The 19,199-nt window shown below is 37.2% G+C and overlaps 1 protein-coding gene across 6 annotated transcripts in view; it reads left to right on the plus strand.

Moving 5' to 3' along the window:
- USP33 (ubiquitin specific peptidase 33) overlaps nucleotides 1-12,521 on the plus strand; it is a 60,380-nt gene extending 47,859 nt beyond the window's left edge. For all 6 annotated transcript variants that reach the window (XM_043876658.1, XM_043876656.1, XM_043876657.1 and 3 more), the window contains 6 exons: nucleotides 576-745; nucleotides 1,882-1,963; nucleotides 2,660-2,768; nucleotides 9,546-9,648; nucleotides 10,842-10,910; nucleotides 11,347-12,521. In XM_043876658.1, coding sequence (XP_043732593.1) covers nucleotides 576-745; nucleotides 1,882-1,963; nucleotides 2,660-2,768; nucleotides 9,546-9,648; nucleotides 10,842-10,910; nucleotides 11,347-11,504 — 691 coding nt within the window. In that variant the 3' untranslated portion in view covers nucleotides 11,505-12,521. The remainder of the gene's footprint in view (nucleotides 1-575; nucleotides 746-1,881; nucleotides 1,964-2,659; nucleotides 2,769-9,545; nucleotides 9,649-10,841; nucleotides 10,911-11,346) is intronic.
- Nucleotides 12,522-19,199: the final 6,678 nt, after the last annotated feature.

Below are 19,199 nucleotides of genomic sequence, written 5' to 3' on the forward strand. Positions count from 1 at the left end.
CTGTTTTCTAACAGTAGTTATGTGGATACCAGTAGTTATCACCTAGATATCACCCCTAGGGTTATAATGTAGTGGGGGAAGCAGGGAGCAAAGTACAATATATTTCTTATGAATAATTTTCAAGACCTAATAAGATTCACAGTACAGTTCACCCTCCAAATGCATGGGTTCTGCATCTGAGGATTCAACCAACAGCAGATAAGAAATATTGGGGAGGGAAAGATTCCAGAAAGTTCCAAAAAGGAAAACTTGAAATTGCTCACCAGTAACTATCTACCTACCATTTATGCCCTATATACTAATGTTTGCATAGCATTTACACTGTATTAGGTATTATGTAATCTAGAAGTAATTTAATGTATATGAGAGGATATGCACAGGTTACATGCAAATACTACTCCATTTTATATAAGGCTTTGGTATCTGCAGGGTTCCTGGAACCAGTCCCCCATGGATATAGAGGTATAACTGTGTTAGTGTGTATGCAAAGTCTAATAAGGAAGTGGAAAAATCCGCTTTACTAGACTAATGGAGTAAAATGTTTATTGAATATAATGAATCACTATCCTTAATAGGAAGAGCAGTGAAGAAGCACAAAAAGAGAGGCGAAGAATATCAAATTTGTTGAACATAATGGAACCAAGTCTCCTTCAGTTTTATATTTCTCGACAGTGGCTAAATAAATTTAAGACCTTTGCCGAACCTGGCCCTATTTCAAATAATGATTTTCTCTGTATTCATGGAGGTAAGAAACTCTAGTGAAAAGTAGTAGTAGGAATTTGCTATTAAATAATTTACAAATAAGGCAAGAGACACGGATTTTCCTCTTCCATTTATTTTCCGTTTCCCCATCTGCATTCCAACTTAAATGTGTTTAATTTACTGTGGTCTCAGAAGTTAGTTTTTTCTTGTAAGTATGGGTAATCTATAGCCTCTTCATAGAATATATATTAATATATATTGGGTGCCATTTCCAAACGCTGTGCTAAGAGTCTAAAAATACCAGAAACACTGTTTCTGCTCTCAACGCTCCAGTTTCATAGTAAAGACAGAGGCATAAACACCTGATTAAGGCACAGGGAGCACGTCTATTGCTCACCATTTTTCTCAGCTGAGAGATATCCAGCTCCAACTGTATCCATGGCTCTTATCCCTTTTGTCTAAATGAATAGCTGGCTCTTTTCCTAACCAAAAAAATGTACTTGGAATTTAACAACAACAAAAAAACCTCATGCAGTTATTTGCTAAATATAACTTCTTCCTTTGTGATTGACTGTGTTACTGCTTGTTCCCATGACAAATAATACCTTAGTGTGACACTTTTAATTAAATTTCAAGGTCAAAGACTTGTTATTCTCATTAATTAATTATTTTTGCAGTGAAACCACAAGAGATAGTAGAAATGTCCTGTATTGGATTTAGAAATCTAAACTTTCAAAATATTTCTGTATGTGAATTTTTCTCTTATTACTTCTCCCACTTGAGCTATTAACTTAAGTCTCTTCCTGTTCAGAATCTCCCTATAATCCTTTTATGGCATTTATCTGTGCCTGCCTTTTATTTTGGTTACTCATGTAAATTCTTCATTTCTTCTTCTGGCTTATAAGCTCCATGAAGAAAGATTGTCTCTGATTTAATCTCTGGTTTGCCCCAATACATAGTGAAGGCTTAGTAAAAATTTATGTAAGTTAAATACCTGAACATCTTGGTTAACTTACTCTCTATTTCAAGAGAAAATACACCTTCAGGAACATATGTTTATACTTAATTTTCTACCTCTTGGGGAGAGTTTTTAAGAATAATAATTAGGAAAAAATGCCAGGAATTAATCAGTTAAAATTAACAAAAGGAATGAGACAGACTCATTTTAAAATTTTCTAGGTGTTCCTCCACGAAAAGCTGGTTATATTGAAGACCTGGTTTTGATGCTGCCTCAGAACATTTGGGATAACCTATATAGCAGGTTTGTTTCTTTAAATCAGACAGTATGATATTGTGAAAATCAGTTTAAGAAATTTGTTAAAGAGAGATTGGTTATTTTGTATGTGCTCCTTGTGCTGTATGTTGCTTATGTACAATATTGCCTTTTCCTTTATTTATTCACTCTGAGGCATGACTGGAGAGACTTTTGTAGCCTGAGTGGCCCTCGTCTAGATAATTAATTCTAATTTTTCCTTTCTGATAATCTGTATGTATAAAGGTATGCTGTGATATTTAACTCTCTAAAGGTTTAAATTTTATTTAAAAATATTTCACACAATCCCCTAATATATTTCTTAAATATTGAAAATAATTCATTTCATGAATTCTTACATGAGTGGACAGGGTAAGTCTCCTTCTAATTAAAACTTGATTAAAACTGTGGCTGTGTATAACTTGAGATTTATAAACATATAAACATGCTAATTTTTGACAGCTACTTCTTTTATTGTATGTTATTGTTGCCGCAAACATTTTGTAACAAAAGTAGCTGTAAGGGAAAGTTCAAATATAGATAAAGCAGACAAATCAATAAACTGACATAGTCATTGACCCTGAAAAGCATAAAATCAAGTCCTCACAAATAATTTGGTTTTTACATTTTATGAAAACTTGGATACATTTCCTAGATCAGCTTTCTTCCAAATTATCATAATTATTAATATTCTTCATGCCTTAGGTATGGAGGAGGACCAGCCGTCAACCATCTGTACATTTGTCACACTTGCCAGATTGAAGCGGAGAAAATTGAAAAAAGAAGAAAAACTGAATTGGAAATTTTTATTCGGGTAAAAAAATGATGCTTTTCAAATTAGAAAAATGATCTAAAATAAAAAGAAGTGACCCTTAAAAAAACTCTGTAAGTGAAATGATTGGATGAAAGAGTTGTAATAGATTTTAAGTGTTATGGGCACATAACAGTGAGAGACCCCGGTAAGGTGACTATAGTTGTAGTGAGTTAAGTTCTTCCTTTGTGGATTTTTGTTTTCATGGATTGGTAATAAATTTGGGTTTAAGTATTGGCACTGGCAAGAAATCTTACTGAAATAGTCAGTTATAGATTTCGGTAAGCTAGTGATTTTTTGGAAGGAGTCTATTCAGGTTGCATTCTCTACTTTCACCCCTTTGTAAAGTAAATATTGTTTGGGGGAGCTCTTTATACTTATACCTACTTCCCACAAAGTGAGTATATTACAAGATGTTTCTTGATTACAGGCAATAGAGAGTCTGATCACAGAATCAATAGGAAGAGCTGAGTAACCAGGTTTTATGGAGAGAAAGAGCACACTTCCGTTTGTCTAGGTAGCTTGAAGTAAGTTTCTTCAAAGTGGTGCTGTCAGTAAAACAGCTCCAACTATTTTATTTCCTCGAATTCCTAGTAGAGAATCCTACTAGAGTTTGGGTCACTTGAGAGGCATGTTCATTGTATTCCTGTTGAAATTATATTGGTGGAGGGATAATTCTGTAAGGTAAGATTGAGATTCTTTTAGTTAAAGATGGGGAGAAGTTATTGAGTAGATATTATAGATAAATAGTACATTTCATGGTGTGGACACACACTTCTCTTCACACATACCTGTTTCTTTTGATAGACTTAGAGGTGTTTTTTTGTGTAAATAAAGTGTTTTATTTACACAAAATTTATTTATTTGCCTAAATAAAGACATTTTCAGATACACAGGAGACTATTACAGGTGTGGATTGATTTACTGTGCTTGAGCCTCATTTGCTTCCTAAATATAAAGAGGCAAATTTTAGTTGAATATTAAAAATAAGTCATTCCATGAATACTTAAATAGATGGCTCATGACTGTATCCATTAGGGTTTGATCAATAGAAGCCATTCTAAGTATTTTGAGTAGAAGAGGAATACAAGCAATGTAAGACTTAAATAAAAAAAAAAAACTGGTCAGTGAAGATCAAGAAGACCATAGCTGACTTTGAGGAAATCTGGAAGGTGGGTAGGCTACCATACTAGAGAGAGGTGCAGGGACAGTGGCTCAGAGTGGGGTTTCAGAGCCCAGACAAGGTAAAGAAAGCTGTTTGTAGTGGTGTGGGCCTGGTCAAGGGTGTTGGAGCACAGGCAACGTAGGAATGGTTGTCCGTGTTGGCTGGAGATGGATATGTGAGGAGGCACAGCATAGTCGTGGTGGCAGATTTGAGGGACTGATTCCATGTGTAGGACTGATCAGATAATACAGGTGTAATGAGAGCCAGATTTCTTACCGTCAGATAAAGCAGTTACAAGTATTGAAAGAGAAAACTAAAACGGACTCTTTGTTATTGGATTAAAATTATAGATATCGTTGTGAACTCACTGTATAGAAATGTACATATATGTGTGTGTGCTCAGTCATGTCATACTCTTTGGGACCTTCTGGACTGTAGCTCGCCAGGTTGCTCTGTCCAGGGGATTATCCTGGCAAGAATGCTGAAGTGGGTTGCCATTTCCTCCTCCAGGGGATCTTCCCAACCCAGGGAACGAACCTGAGTCTCTTGCATCTCCTGCATTGCCAGGTGGATTCTTTACCACTGAGCCACCTGGGAAACCCATATACATACATATGGAGCTATGAATGTGTGTATGTGCACATGTATATAGAAATAAGTGATGTACCTAAATTAATTTCCTAACTCTTGTCACTGAAAAGGCCTGGATAACTCCAGTAGGATTGAGCATACCCAGCTTTCTTCAGATCTTGGCTTCTCTAGTCAAAGTGACCAGCTCTCCTTGGAGAAATGGCTGCTTTCAGGGCTGAGGCAGGGGAATTGCAAGATGAGCTTGGAATTTCACTCTGTTCCAAAAAGTTAAGAAGTTTTTGAAGAATGATGGGGAAATGTCAGAAGTACACAGAAGCCAGCTTGAAGGGACTCTTCCTTGCCGAATTTGGGACAGTTTGTGCTTCAAAATAAATTATAATAGTATTCAGTTCAGTTCAGTCGCTCAGTTGTGTCCAACTCTTTGCGACCCCATGGACTGCAGCATGCCAGGCCTCCCTGTCCATCACCAATTCCTGGAGTTTACCCACTCATGTCCATTGAGTCGGTGATGCCATCCAACCATCTCATCCTCTGTGTCCCCTTCTCCTCCTGCTCTCAATCTTTCTCAGCACTAGGGTCTTTTCAAATGAGTCAGCTCTTCGCATCAGGTGGCCAAAGTATTGCAGTTTCAGCTTCAACATCAGTCCTCCAATGAACACCCAGGACAGATCTCCATCAGGATGGACTGGTTGGATCTCCTTGCAGTCCAAGGGACTCTCAAGAGTCTTCTCCAACACCACAGTTCAAAAGCATCAATTCTTCAGAGCTCAGCTTTCTTTATAGTCCAACTCTCACATCCATACATGACTACTGGAAAAACCATAGCCTTGACTAGATGGACCTTTGTCGGCAAATAATAGTATTATATATATAATAGTATTATAACCCATTAAACAAAATAGGAGATATTGTGTCCATACTGTTATAAATAAATAAGTGAATAAATTTGAAAGACTGATGCAAAATGGAATATTAACATAGTTCCAACTTATTTCTCACAAAATACTTATTACTTTCAAAGAGAAAAGACTGGCACCCAACTCAATGAAGTCATTAAAGTGAGCATCTTTAACGGAACATCATTAATGGAACATATCAAAATCATTTGCCAGGAAAGGATACAATGAGAAGAACACAGCATCACTTGTTTGGTACATGATGCATAACCTGAATCTCAAATGAGGAAAATCAGACAAACCATTTTTTGTCTGATTGGGGGACATTTTATAAGATAACTGGCTTATAATCTTCAAAATTGTCCTGATTGTGAAAGTCAAGACTAAGGAACTGTGTCACCTTAAAGGAAATGTAAAGTTATATGCAGCAGGTGATTCTTGGGATTTTCTGTTTTTGGGGGGAGGCTTTTTTGGTCATGCAGTATGTAGGATCCTAGTTCCTGGACCAGGGATCAAACCTATGCCCCCTGAAATGGAAGTGCAGGGTCTCAACCACTGGACTGCCAGGAATCACCCAATAGGTAATTCTTAACTGGATTCTTTGGCTATAAACAATATTATTGAGTCATTTAGAAAAATGATGGAGTCTGAGGATTAGATGCTAGTATTATATCAGTATTTCTAGGTTTTTATCATTTGTGTCAAATGTTTAAGAAAAAGTCCTTGTGTGTTTAGCGAATTACCCAGAAATGGCTCAGAAAAAATTTCTTTGTATTGTACTGGAGTTTTCCTATAAGTTTGAGACTGTTTCAAAGCTAAAAAAAATTTGATTACCAAAAGCCTCTGGAAATGACCTATATTGCTTGCCACTGGCAGGTGTCTAGAATGGTCAGAAACCCAGAGTTCTATCAGTCAGCATGTCCATTTCTGGATGATGCTCATTCATGTTTAGTTCAGTCACAATCTCCCTTGTATATTCTGTAATCTAAAGAATAAACCATAAGATTAAGCACCAATAATATACTTTGTATGAAATAGAGGACTGAAAGAAAGGAAAAATAAATTGGTAATTTTTCTCAAATTTAGTAAATATTTACAAATATGTACAGGGGGCAAGGAAGAAATATGTCTCTACGGTCAATAACTACCCATTCCATATTCTCTGTCTTCTCAGCCAGCACTTCAGCTGGTTATTTTCCTGATACAGTAACCTAGACCTTCATTCCTGAAGAATCTAAGCTCTTTGTAGTGTTGCCTGTGTTAAATTTGTCTGGTTGTTTATTAGCTTTTAATCTGTGGATACGGAAATGCTGAATGGTGCTTATAGTGAATTGGATGGTGGTCTCCAAAAAAGGTGTTTCCATGTCACAATCCCTGTGAATTGACTTTATTTATGAAAAGAGTCTTTGCATATATAATTAAGGACCTTGAGACAAGATCACCCTGGATTATTCGCATGGACCCTAAGGCCAATGATAAGTGTCCTTATAAAGAGATGCACAGATAGGAGTTACATGAAGACACAAGACAGATTGGACAGTTGCAAACAGAAGGTTGATGAGGCAAGGAATCGAGTCTTCCCTGAAGTCTCCACAAGAAGTGTGGTCATACCTTTACTTTGGTTTGGACATCTGGCCTCCAGAGGTTTGAGAGAATAAGTTTTAGTCACCAAGTTTGTGGTGATTTGTTCTAGCAGCTCTCTGAAACTAATATAGTGGGTATAACCTGGTTTTCATAGTCCTTCTTGTTTCTGTTGTGTAGTAGACATTTTGCTTTCTTCTTTATAGAGCCCCACCCCCTTTGCCTCTAGATTCAGTGATGTGAGGAACCCACAGTGGCCAGAGGAGTGTCTTGTCTTCCAGTCTAGTAAAATCATTGTTGTGTCCCTTTGGAAACTAATACCTCTAAACTAGTATAGGTCAAAGTTGTATTAATTAGAAGCAAAAAAAGCTTTTGTGTCAGTAGGTTGTGATAGATAAACTCACCTACTTGCTTTACCTGTGTACCTACCTTCATATCCTATTTTCTGATTGTTAAAGAACACTATAGAGTTGTTTCTAGTTTGGGGCATATACTGCCTCATATAGGACAGTACCAGACCCACAGTGTTTTGTCACCTAGGCACAAAAACAGTAGTCAGTAGGCCAGCAACTTTTAGGTGATGGTCGGTGGTAAAGAATCTGCCTGCCAATGCAGGTGACGCAGGTTCGATCCCTGGGTCAAGAAGATCCCCTGAAGAAGGAAATGACAACCCACTCCAGTGTTCTAGCTTGGATAATTCCATGGACAGAGGAGCCTGGTGGGCTACAGTCCATGGGGTCGCAAAAGAGTTGGAAACAACTTAGCTACTAAACAACAATAACATATGGTAAAGTTAATGAATCGTATGGATGTGAGCCCACTTCTTCATTTATTTTGTGTAAAGTTAGTTACATTGTCAGAGGTAATGTGGAATGGGATATCATCTCAGTTAATGAGACAGACAGTAAGACCAGCAATGCTGATACTGGAAAAAACGTACATTAGGAAGGTAGACCCAAATGCAGTTCTAGGTATTTGTAAATCATTTATCATCAAGGGACTTATATCCAGGTTATGTAAAGAATTTATACAACTCAAGAAGACAGATATTCCAGTTTAAAAATAAGCAAAATATTTTAATATACATTACCCTTAATATATGGGTGTTAACTAAGCATATGAAAAAGTACACATTCTCATTAGTCCTTAGTAAAATGCAAATTAAAGCTACAATGAGATACCAATACATACTTTTTAGAATGACTAAAAGAAGAGGTCAGTATCAAGTTCTGACAAAAAATGTAGAAAACTAGAGTTCTCATAAACACTGTTGGTGGACATGTAGCGTCACATGCCAAATGACAACCAGCTTGACAGTTCCTTAGAGGTTAAACAACCACTCAGTACAGGACTCAGCTTGGCATGCTGCATTCCGTGGGGTTACAAAGAGTCGGACACGACTTAGCGACTGAAAAACAGCAGCAGCACGTGCCTCAGCAACCTCATTCTTAGGTGTTTACTCCAGAGAAATGGGGCTTCCCTTGTGGCTCAGCTGGTGAAGAATCCGCCTGCAATGCCGGAGACCTGGGTTTGATCCCTGGGTTGGGAAGATCTCCTGGAGAGGGGAAAGGCCACCCACTCCAGTATTCTGGCCTGGAGAATTCCCTGGACTGTATAGTCCATGGGGTCGCAAAGAGTCGGACAAGACTGAGCAACTTTTCACACAACACCAGAGAAATGATCATTAAAGTCTGCAAAACCCCGTACACAGATGCTCATAGCAGACTTGCTTGTAGTTGTCCAAAATTGGAAATAATTGATACACCCATCTGGTGCCAAATAGATAAATAAGATGTGTTACATCCATACAATGGAATACAACTGAGCATAAAAAAGGTAGAGCTACTGATGCATGCAGTATGATTAATCTTAGAAACATTATGCCAAGTGAAAGAAGATAAGACAAAAAATGACTATGTGATGTCTCATTCCGTTTATGTGAAACTTCTTTTTAAAAAAAGGTAAAGTAGATCAATGGTTTCCTGGAGCTGAGAGGAAGTGATTGATTGCGAATGGGTGCAGGGGAACTTTTTTGGTGTCAGAAATGTTTTGTTTTTTTTTAATATTTATTTAGCTGTGCTGAGTCTCCATTGTGGCATGTGGGATCTAGTTCTCCAACCAGGGTTTGAACTCGGGCGCCCTGCGTTGGGACTGCAGAGTCTTAGCCAGTGGACCACCAGGGAAGTCCCCCAGAAATGTTTTAATGGATTGTGGTAGTGGTTTTAGAACTATAAACTTAACTGAAAACCATTGAACTTTATGTTAATAGTAGGTGGATTATTCTTTAATAAAACTTTTTTATTTTTTAAAATGCAGGTCTGTAATTATTCCATAACTCTAGGGTTTTTTTGTCTTAAAACTCAGTAGATGGATTGATTGAATGTTTATCAGGTGTTAACATGTCCTATTAAGATAACTTAGCATCAACTTACATCACATTCTTTGTGTATGAGGAGTTGACCTCATCAGATAATGAAGTAGAATGGTTGTATTCTGCTACAAACACGTTCTAGACTTTAAGTGACTGATTTTTTTTTCCCTCTATAGCTCAACAGAGCATTCCAAGAGGAGGACTCTCCAGCTACTTTTTATTGCATTAGTATGCAATGGTTTAGAGAATGGGAAAGTTTTGTGAAGGGTAAAGATGGAGGTGAGTGTTTAACAGAAAGACAAAATTCTTTGCAAATTTTTTGTTTACTTGACAAATGTTTTTTGAATATATGTATTTGGAATTAAACTACTGAACAAGAGATTGGGGATCATATAGTCTAGTTTATATTTTGGTTATTTTTAACTTTTTAAAAACTTTCACAAAGTATAGCATATTCATGGAAAGTATAAGGGAACTAAATAAAAATTAGCCTACAATCTTAACATTAAAAAAATTTTTTTAATCCTTCCAACAATAATATTGGTTAAATTATGGTGCATCCGTTACAATGGGATACTATATGAACTTTAAAAATTATTTGTATAACAGTGTTTAATAATTAAAAAATAAGATGTTCTTGACATACAAAAAAGGTTATAATATAGTATGCATACTTGGAACTAGGCAAACATAGTTGGAAAAGGCAAACATGTACAAAGGCAAAAAGACCAGAAAGATGCAAAAACAGTTTGCCTGTCTTTCTGTAGTGGGATCACAGTATTTTTTTCTTTCTTGTGCCTTTTCTGTCTTTTAAAGGTTTTTGATAATGGAGGTACACTATACTTTTGTATTCAAGGGGAAAACAAAGTTTTTTTCCCTTAAAAAAGGATTCATTTTGAGAATTCCCTGACAGCCAGTGGTTAGGATACTGTGTTTTCACTACCAGGGGTCCAGGTCCAATCCCTGGTCAGGGAACTAAGATCCTGCAAACCTTGAGGCACAGCCAAAAAAAAATATATATATATACACATATACATTTTAACATTTACATTTAACATTACATTTAACATTTAACATAACATTTAACATTTCATTGTATAATATTTTTAGTTTAATGACAGTCTGGAACTGAGAGTTGCATTCTTTTTAAATTACAAAGGAGTTGTTCTTTTGTAAAGTATTAAAAGTGCATTTTAATCTGTAATCCCCAAATGGATAGTTAAGACATTATTTTTATTACATTTTGGATGGTAGTGAGAAAACTTCACTTGTCTGCCTTCCTGGTTCTGTTTTAGGGAACTAAGACCCAAAAAGAAAGAAACTCAGAATAAGACAGTTAAGAACTGACTAGAATAATCTGACTAAAAATAATCTAATTAAACAGTTATATCCTTCATTAATTCAGGTACAGAAATATGTAGTTGTTTGGTACACTTATACATTTTGATTATTTGTTTTGCCTTTTAACTTAGATCCTCCAGGTCCTATTGATAACACTAAAATTGCAGTCACCAAATGTGGCAATGTGATACTCAAGCAGGGTAAGTTTGACTAATACTGTTAAGCCTTTACTTGTTAGTGATTTGTTACACTCTGTAGCTCAGGAAACTCTTAATACTCAATGCTCTGTGGTGACCTAAATTGGACGGAAATCCAAAACAGAGGGGCTATATGTGTACATATAGCTGATTCACTTTGCCATACAGTAGAAACTAATACAACATTGTAAAGTAACTGTACACCAAAAAAATTAATTAAAAAAAAAGAATATGTGGGAAAAAGAATCTCTAACTTTTTAAGGCAGACCATAAATTTGCAACCTATAACCATATAGGCTGGTAGCCTGAAAATTCATGTTCTGAAACTTCTCAATTATTCCTAGAGTATACATACTGGGGGTACATTATGAAAGCTTTTTGCAATACGAATATGAAAGCTTGTAAATACTGTTTTTTTCTCTATGTACTTGGTTTTCAGGAGCAGATTCTGGTCAGATTTCTGAAGAAACGTGGAATTTTCTACAGTCCATATACGGTGGAGGGCCCGAAGTCATCTTGCGACCTCCAGTGGTTCATGCTGATCCTGATGCAGTACAAGCAGAAGAAAAGATTGAAGTAGAAACTCGGTCTTTGTAATTCTGAGGATATGTAGAGGTCTGATGAGAAATCATTTTCACTTCTCCTAGCATATTCCCATGCAAAACATTCCTAAAAGCATGTTTATTTTCTTGATTTTTAATGTTTTAGCTTTTATTCCTTCTTACTGGGCATTATGGAAGAATGTGTTAAAAAGATGTGTAATATTCTACAGGTTGGCATATTTAATGCTAGATAACTTATAAAGTCTTTCGGTGTAATATTTTTGAAAGAGAAGGGATAATTGTGATCATTTGGTAATCAGGTTGTCTTTGATCTTCATACTACATGTAAATTCATAGTCCTTTGTAGCTTTGTAAATACTTTTGCTTTGAAAACTTTTTCATTACCCTAAACCACCATAACTCTGACCAATCTTTTCAGTTCTCTAAAAACCTAATTTAATTGTATAGTTTTGACATGGCTTCATATTATAAAGAGCCTATTTTAAATTGAGAGTCACAGTCAGAAAGATGTTATTTCCTAAAGCTCAGGAAACTGTTAGAGTGTCACTTCTTTTGCACTGCAACATATGAATTAGTATATTAATATTTACAAATTGTCTTTTTGAATGTATCAATGATGTATTTAGTCTGAGTGGAATTTGTGTCGGCAAATATTAATAATTTATTGCCTCATACTGTAAAATGTTAAATTTCAGTTCCTATAACCCTGAATAGTATTCATTAATAACAGTAAAATAAACCTAAGGGTTAGTTTTAGGGCACTTTTATTTTGAGAGCATGATGTGTAGAATGTGTTGATAAAGCTGAAGCCTCTGCGAAATGATTTTTTAAATGAAATGCATAAAGTCTTTTTGAATAACATAGTATGCACTGCTATTTGCTTGATTATGTGATGTCAAAAGTTTAATTATATTCCAAGTACAAAAACAAATGGGATTACTTTGAGGATGTTGAATAGCATTCACAATGGCTTTGTTTTGGTCTGGGGCAGCTGCCACCAGCTAAAACAGTGTTATTAAAATCAGTTCAATAAAAATGATTTAAAAATGTATAAACTTGGATGTTGTATTTATTTAACAGATATGAAGGGTGAAGGATATAAAGTCTGTTGATACTAACGTCTTGTTATTTCTTAATCAGCAATATGCAAATTAAGTCATTTGGTATAGTAGTTAAAGTTTTGGTATTTAATGATATTAAATAATCAGCCATTAGAATCTATTTGATTATTTTAAAATATAGATAGCTTTTAGCTTTCTTCTTTCTCATGATTATGCTGTGATCATCTTCAAGGATTGAATGATATTACTGATCTGTCTTGAATCACCAGAGATTAGTATAATGCCTGGCATTTCAGTTCAGTTCAGTTCAGTTCAGTCGCTCAGTCGTGTCCCACTCTTTGCGACCCCATGAATTGCAGCACGCCAGGCCTCCCTGTCCATCACCAACTCCCGGAGTTGACTCAAACTCATGCCCATCTAGTCGGTGATGCCATCCAGTCATCTCATCCTCTGTTGTCCCCTCCTCCTCCCTCCCCCAATCCCTCCCAGCATCAGGGTCTTTTCCAATGAGTCAACTCTTCGCATGAGGTGGCCAAAGTATTGGAGTTTCAGCTTCAGCATCAGTCCTTCCAATGAACACCCAGGACTGATCTCCTTTAGGATGGACTCATTGGATCTCCCTGCAGTCCAAGGGACTCTCAAGAGTCTTCTCCAACACCACACAGTTCAAAAGCAGCAATTTTTCAGCGCTCAGCTTTCTTCACAGCCCAACTCTCACATCTATACCTGACCACTGGAAAAACCATAGCCTTGACTAGACGGACCTTTAGGAGATAATCAAAAAAGGTTTAGTGCTTTCCATTTATGATGTTTCAGACACTCTACTAAAGTGTATTACTTACCCTTAATCCTGGTTAAAACCCTATGACTTAGGTCAGGTGGCTTGCCCAAAGTCATATGTATAGCAGAGAAGTAGCAGATATGGGACTACAACTAAAGTCATTGTAACCTTATACCACTGTTTTCATTCACCATGGTGTATTTTCACCCACTGAATTATTTTAAAACAGATTATAGTGTTAGCATTAGATTCATTAATAGCATCAGCCATTGGGATATATAATATTGATAAGAATACTGGTCTTGGATTTCCTGGTTGTCCAGTGCTTAAGATTCCACACTTCTCTGCAGGGGACATGAATTGGATCCTTGGTTGGGGGAGTTCCACCTGCCACATGGGATGGCCAAAAAAAGAGTACTGGTCTTTAAGAACTTTTTAGTTTTTTTTACATTATAATCATCTGAATGCATAACAAAATAGTACATAAAGGGTTAACCCCATAGACTCTGCTAAAAAGTTGTCATATGTGTTAATAGATACCAAATTTAAAAATTCGGTTTCTCTGAGGATGATTTTCTTGGAACTACTTAAGCTGAAAAGTAGGAAAATTGCAGTTAAGAGATACTGAGGGCCTACAATATTTTAAGACTACTACATTGATTTATAACATGAAGGTGATTAGTTTTTGAACCCTGGAGTCAGTTTGCCTATATTCATATCCTCTTAATAGTAGATACGTCATCTTTCTACTGTGAATTGGTTTGGAACGGCACTTAAAGTTCCCAGATCTCCTGTTTTTTTCATCTCAAACAAGAATGTTTCAGGCTGAGTTTTCCAGGAAGCAGACACTGAGATGGAGCAAGAAGTGCAAATGCTTTCTTGAGGAGTAACATCAGTGAAAGAAAATAGGAAGCAGGATTGAGCAGGAGTTAGCAGACCATAATGCAGACCTGACAGTCTCTGCAGCACAGTGAAAGCCCAACTAAGGTTGTCCATTAGAGAAGTCTCACACTGGGCAGAAATGGCTTGGCTCTTTTACTGTTACTAGGGGCTACCTGGAAAAGAGAATGACCTCCAGTTGACCCTGGAGGGACCAACAGCAAGATGTTGTCAGCCAAGCATTCTCTCATCTGGTAATGAGTGCTTTCTTGAAGGGTGGTCTGAACATCTGTGTGCCTGCCATACTTGTTAATAGGATTATGATAGTTAGGGGTATTGTTATATAAACTTAACTTGGCACTTAATATAATCCCTTACTCTCTTTCTCCTTTTCAAAATGTGTAACTTTTAAGGACACATCTATGTAAGAAGGCTGCCAAAAATATTTAATCTGAATCTGATCATGAGGGAGGAAATCAAGATAATTGTTTTAAAAAGGCATATTATACAAAATAATTTTCCTCGATGCTTCAAAGAATTAGTTATGAAAGACAAAAAAAGCCTGAAGATCAAGAAACCATTACAAAAAATGTAATGTGTGGTCCTTGATTGGATCCTGGATTGGACAAAATTTATAAGGAGTGATATGAGGACAGTTGGGGAAAATTGGATTGGCCAGGGAGTATACATTAGATAATATTTCAGTATTAAATTTCTCTAGTGTGATAACTCCTATAGTAGTATGAAGGAATGAACTTGGTAGGAAATACATGGTGAAGTTTTTAGGATTGAAATAATGCTATATGAAATAAACAGAGAGAGAAAGCAGGAAGAGAGATCACAAATAGGTGGCAAGTGTTAATTGCTGAATCAGATCAAAACCACATTGACATATCACGTCACACCTGTCACAATGGCTATCAGAACACAAATAACTGATGTTGGCTAGGATGTGAAGAAAAGGGAACTCTTGTACGTTTTGTGGGAATGTAAACTGGGATAGTCACTGTGGAAAACAGTATGGAGGTTTCTCAGAAAAGTGAAAATATAGCTGCTGTTTATTATTTTTCAGTCACTAAGTCGTGTCTGACTCTGCAACTCCATGGCCTACATACAGCACACCAGGCTTCCCTGTCCTTCACTGTCTCCTGCAGTTTGCTCAAATTCACGTCCATGAGAGCTACAGTATGACCCAGCAATTCCATTCCTGGATATATATCCAGAAAATACAAAAACATACTCAAAAAAATACATGCACCCTAATGTTCATAAGAGCATTATTTATAATTGCCAAGACATGGAACCAACCTCAGTGTACATCCATAGATAAACAGATAAGTAATATTCTACACAATGGAATACTTGCTGGCCCATGCAAAGAATGAAATGTTGCCAATTGCAGCAACATTGGTGGACTTAGAGAGTATTAGGCTAAAGTGAAATAAGAGAAAGGCAAATACTGTATGGTATCACTTTGTGTGGCTTCTAAAAACACAACTAACGAATATAACAAAAGAGAGGCAGACTCACCGATACAGAGAACAAACTAGAGGTTACCAGTGGGTAGAGGGAAGAGGGGTGGGGTGGTACAGGGTAAGGGATTAAGAGAAGCAGACTACTAAATATAAAATCAGCTACAAGAATATACTGCACAGCACAGGGATTATAGTCAGTATATTACCATAACTACAAATGGAGTACAACATTTAAAAATTGTGAATCACTATATTGTATACCTGTAACATGTAGTAGTATACATCAACTATGCTTTGATTTTTTAAAAATTATTTATTTTACTTTACAACATTGTATTGGTTTTGCCATACATTGACTTGAATCCGCCATGGGTGTACGTGTGTTCCCCATCCTGAACCCCCCTCCTTCCTCCCTCCCCATCCCATCCCTCTGGGTCATCCCAGTGCACCAGTCCCAAGCACCCTGTATCATGCATTGAACCTGGACTGTCAATTCGTTTCACATATGATAATTTACATGTTTCAATGCCATTCTCCCATATCATTCTGCCCTCGCCCTCTCCCACGGAGTCTAAAAGACTGTTCAATACATCTCTGTCTCTTTTGCTGTCTCGCATACAGGGTTATCGTTACCATCTTTCTAAATTCCGTATATATGTGTTAGTATACTGTATTGGTATTTTTCTTTCTGGCTTACTTCACTCTATAATAGGCTCCAGTTTCATCCACCTCATTAGAACTGATTCAAATGTATTCTTTTTAATGGCTGAGTAATATTCCATTGTGTATATGTACCACAGCTTTCTTATCCATTCATCTGCTGACAGACATCTAGGTTGCTTCCATGTCCTGGCTATTGTAAACAGTGCTGCGATGAACATTGGGGAACACGTGTCTCTTTCAATTCTGGTTTCCTCAGTGTGTATGCCCAGCAGTGGGATTGCTGGGTCATATGGCAGTTCTATTTCCAGTTTTTTAAGGAATCTCTACACTGTTCTCCATAGTGGCTATACTAGTTTGCATTCCCACCAACAGTGTAAGAAGGTTCCCTTTTCTTATACCTTGATTTTTAAAAAAAGTAAAAAAAATAGTGAATATACAGTTTCTGTGTTACAGGGGTTCTACCTTATTCTTGGAATTTCTCTGGGTTTGAAATTCTTCAAAATAAAAAGGGAATTCCCTGGCAGTCCAGTGGTTAGGATCCTATGCTTTCGCTGCTCGGGGCTCGGATCCATCACCAGTCAGGGAACCAAGACCCACATGCTGCTCAGTTCAGTTCAGTTCAGTTCAGTCGCTCGTCATGTCCGACTCTTTGCGACCCCATGGATCGCAGCACGCCAGGCCTCCCTGTCCATCACCAACTCCTGAAGCTTACCCAAACTTATGTCCATTGAGTCGGTGATGCCATCCAACTATCTCATCCTCTATCGTCCCCTTCTCCTCCTGCCTTCGATCTTTCCCAGCATCAGGGTCTTTTCCAATGAGTCAGCTCTTCGAATCAGGTGGCCAAAATATTGGAGTTTCAGCTTCAACATCAGTCCTTCCAATGAACACCCAGGACTGATCTCCTTTAGGATGGTCTGGTTAGATCTCCTTGCAGTCCAAGGGACTCTGAAGAGTCTTCTCCAACACCACAGTTCAAAAACATCAATTTTGGCACTCAGCTTTTTTTACAGTCCAATTCTCACATCCACACATGACTACTGGAAAAACCATAGCCTTGACTAGACGGACCTTTGTGGGCAAAGTAATGTCTCTGCTTTTTAATATGCTGTCTAGGTTGGTCATAACTTTCCTTCCAAGAAGCAAGCATCATTTAATTTCATGGCTGCAGTCACCATCTTCAGTGATTTTGGAGCCCAAGAAAATAAAGTCTGTTACTCTTTCCACTGTTTCCCCATCTATTTGCCATGAAGTGATGGGTCCATATGCCATGATCTTAGTTTTCTGAATGTTGAGCTTTAAGTCAACTTTTTCATTCTTCTCTTTCACTTTCATCAAGAGATTCTTTAGTTCTTCTTCGCTTTCTGCCATAAGAGTGGTGTCATCTGCATATCTGAGGTTATTGATATTTCTCCCAGCAATCTTGATTCCAGCTTGTGCTTCATCCAACTTAGCAGTTCTCATGATGTACTATGCATATAAGTTATATAAACAGGGTGACAATATACAGCCTTGACGTATTTCTTTTCCTATTTGGAACCAGTCTGCTCAGGCAAAAAAAGAAAAAGTCTGGGGTCAAAAAGCAGTTGTTATAAATCTTATGCCCAACTTTAAAAAGTTTAATCTCCCTTGATCCTGACAATGACGCCATTGCTTAGAAAGGTTATGATTTTGTATTGTAAGATTGTGGATTTGGGTTAATTACACAGCATATGTTCCAACACACAGATATCTTGAACTATACTAAATTACTTCCAGTTAGTTTAAGACATAGAATTTCAGAACCATTTAGAATCACTGAACTTAAAAGTGAGGATGGGAAGACTAACATCTATAATCATAAAATATTTGTTTTTGCATCAATTTAGCTCTCAGAGCTTAATGACATCTTTAGTGATCCTTTGTCAGTTCCTCAGGGTAACATACTATACCACACCGGCTCTTTCAAACCTTGCCTTTCCTTGGCTGCAGTAAATAATCTTACCCCTCTTTTGTTAATATTGAGGAGGCATAAGCTCCTTTGTCTTCCTTCTGTTTCCACCTCTTAATGTTTGCCATCTTCTCACTTTCTGCATTAAAGAAAGGAGAAGCCCTCCTATTTCCCTCTCTGACTTCCTCTCTTTTCTCATGAATTTATTTATTCGTTCATGGTATTTCTCATGCCCTTTCACTTCCCTCAGTAATTTTTTTTTATTTGGCCTCGCTTGAAGCATGTGGGATCTTAGTTCCCTGAGCAGGGATCAAACACTTGCCCCCTGCAATAGAATGGTGGAGCCTTAACCACTGGACTGCCAGGGAAGAACCTTTATTTTAAATTAAAAAACTTTTTTTTTAATTGAAGTATAGTTGAGGTACAATATTATGTAAGTTACAGACATAAAAATACAATTCATTATATTGTGACTCATTATATTTAAAAAAAATTTCTTGTTTAAAGCTTATATTTCTGGAGAAGGAAATGGCAACCCACTCCAGTATTCTTGCCTGGAAAATCCCATGGACAGAGGAGCCTGGCAGGCTATATAGTCCATGGGGTCTCAAAAGAGTTGGACACGACTTAGCCACTAAACAACAATCATCCATCCATAGTCCATCCATAGTTAGAGGTAATTTGTGTTACTCTTTTGGAGTGATGCTAAATAATCTGTTTGTTAACATGTGAATTCAAAGCACTAACTGATTTGCCCTTGGAGCATCTGAAGCTTCCAGTCTGAGGAATTCTCAGGTTTCTTTAGGAAGAGGCATGATATATGAACCTGGAATGACAACAGCCAAGTCAAGAAGTCCCCCAAGAGCCAAGGTCAGAGGGGTCAGAACCACAAGAGGGTGATCCTTGAGCAGATGCCCAGGATGGAGACAGAGCCAAAGGG

Source organism: Cervus elaphus, chromosome 20 (genome assembly GCF_910594005.1).
Source record: "Cervus elaphus chromosome 20, mCerEla1.1, whole genome shotgun sequence".
NCBI lineage: Eukaryota > Metazoa > Chordata > Mammalia > Artiodactyla > Cervidae > Cervus > Cervus elaphus.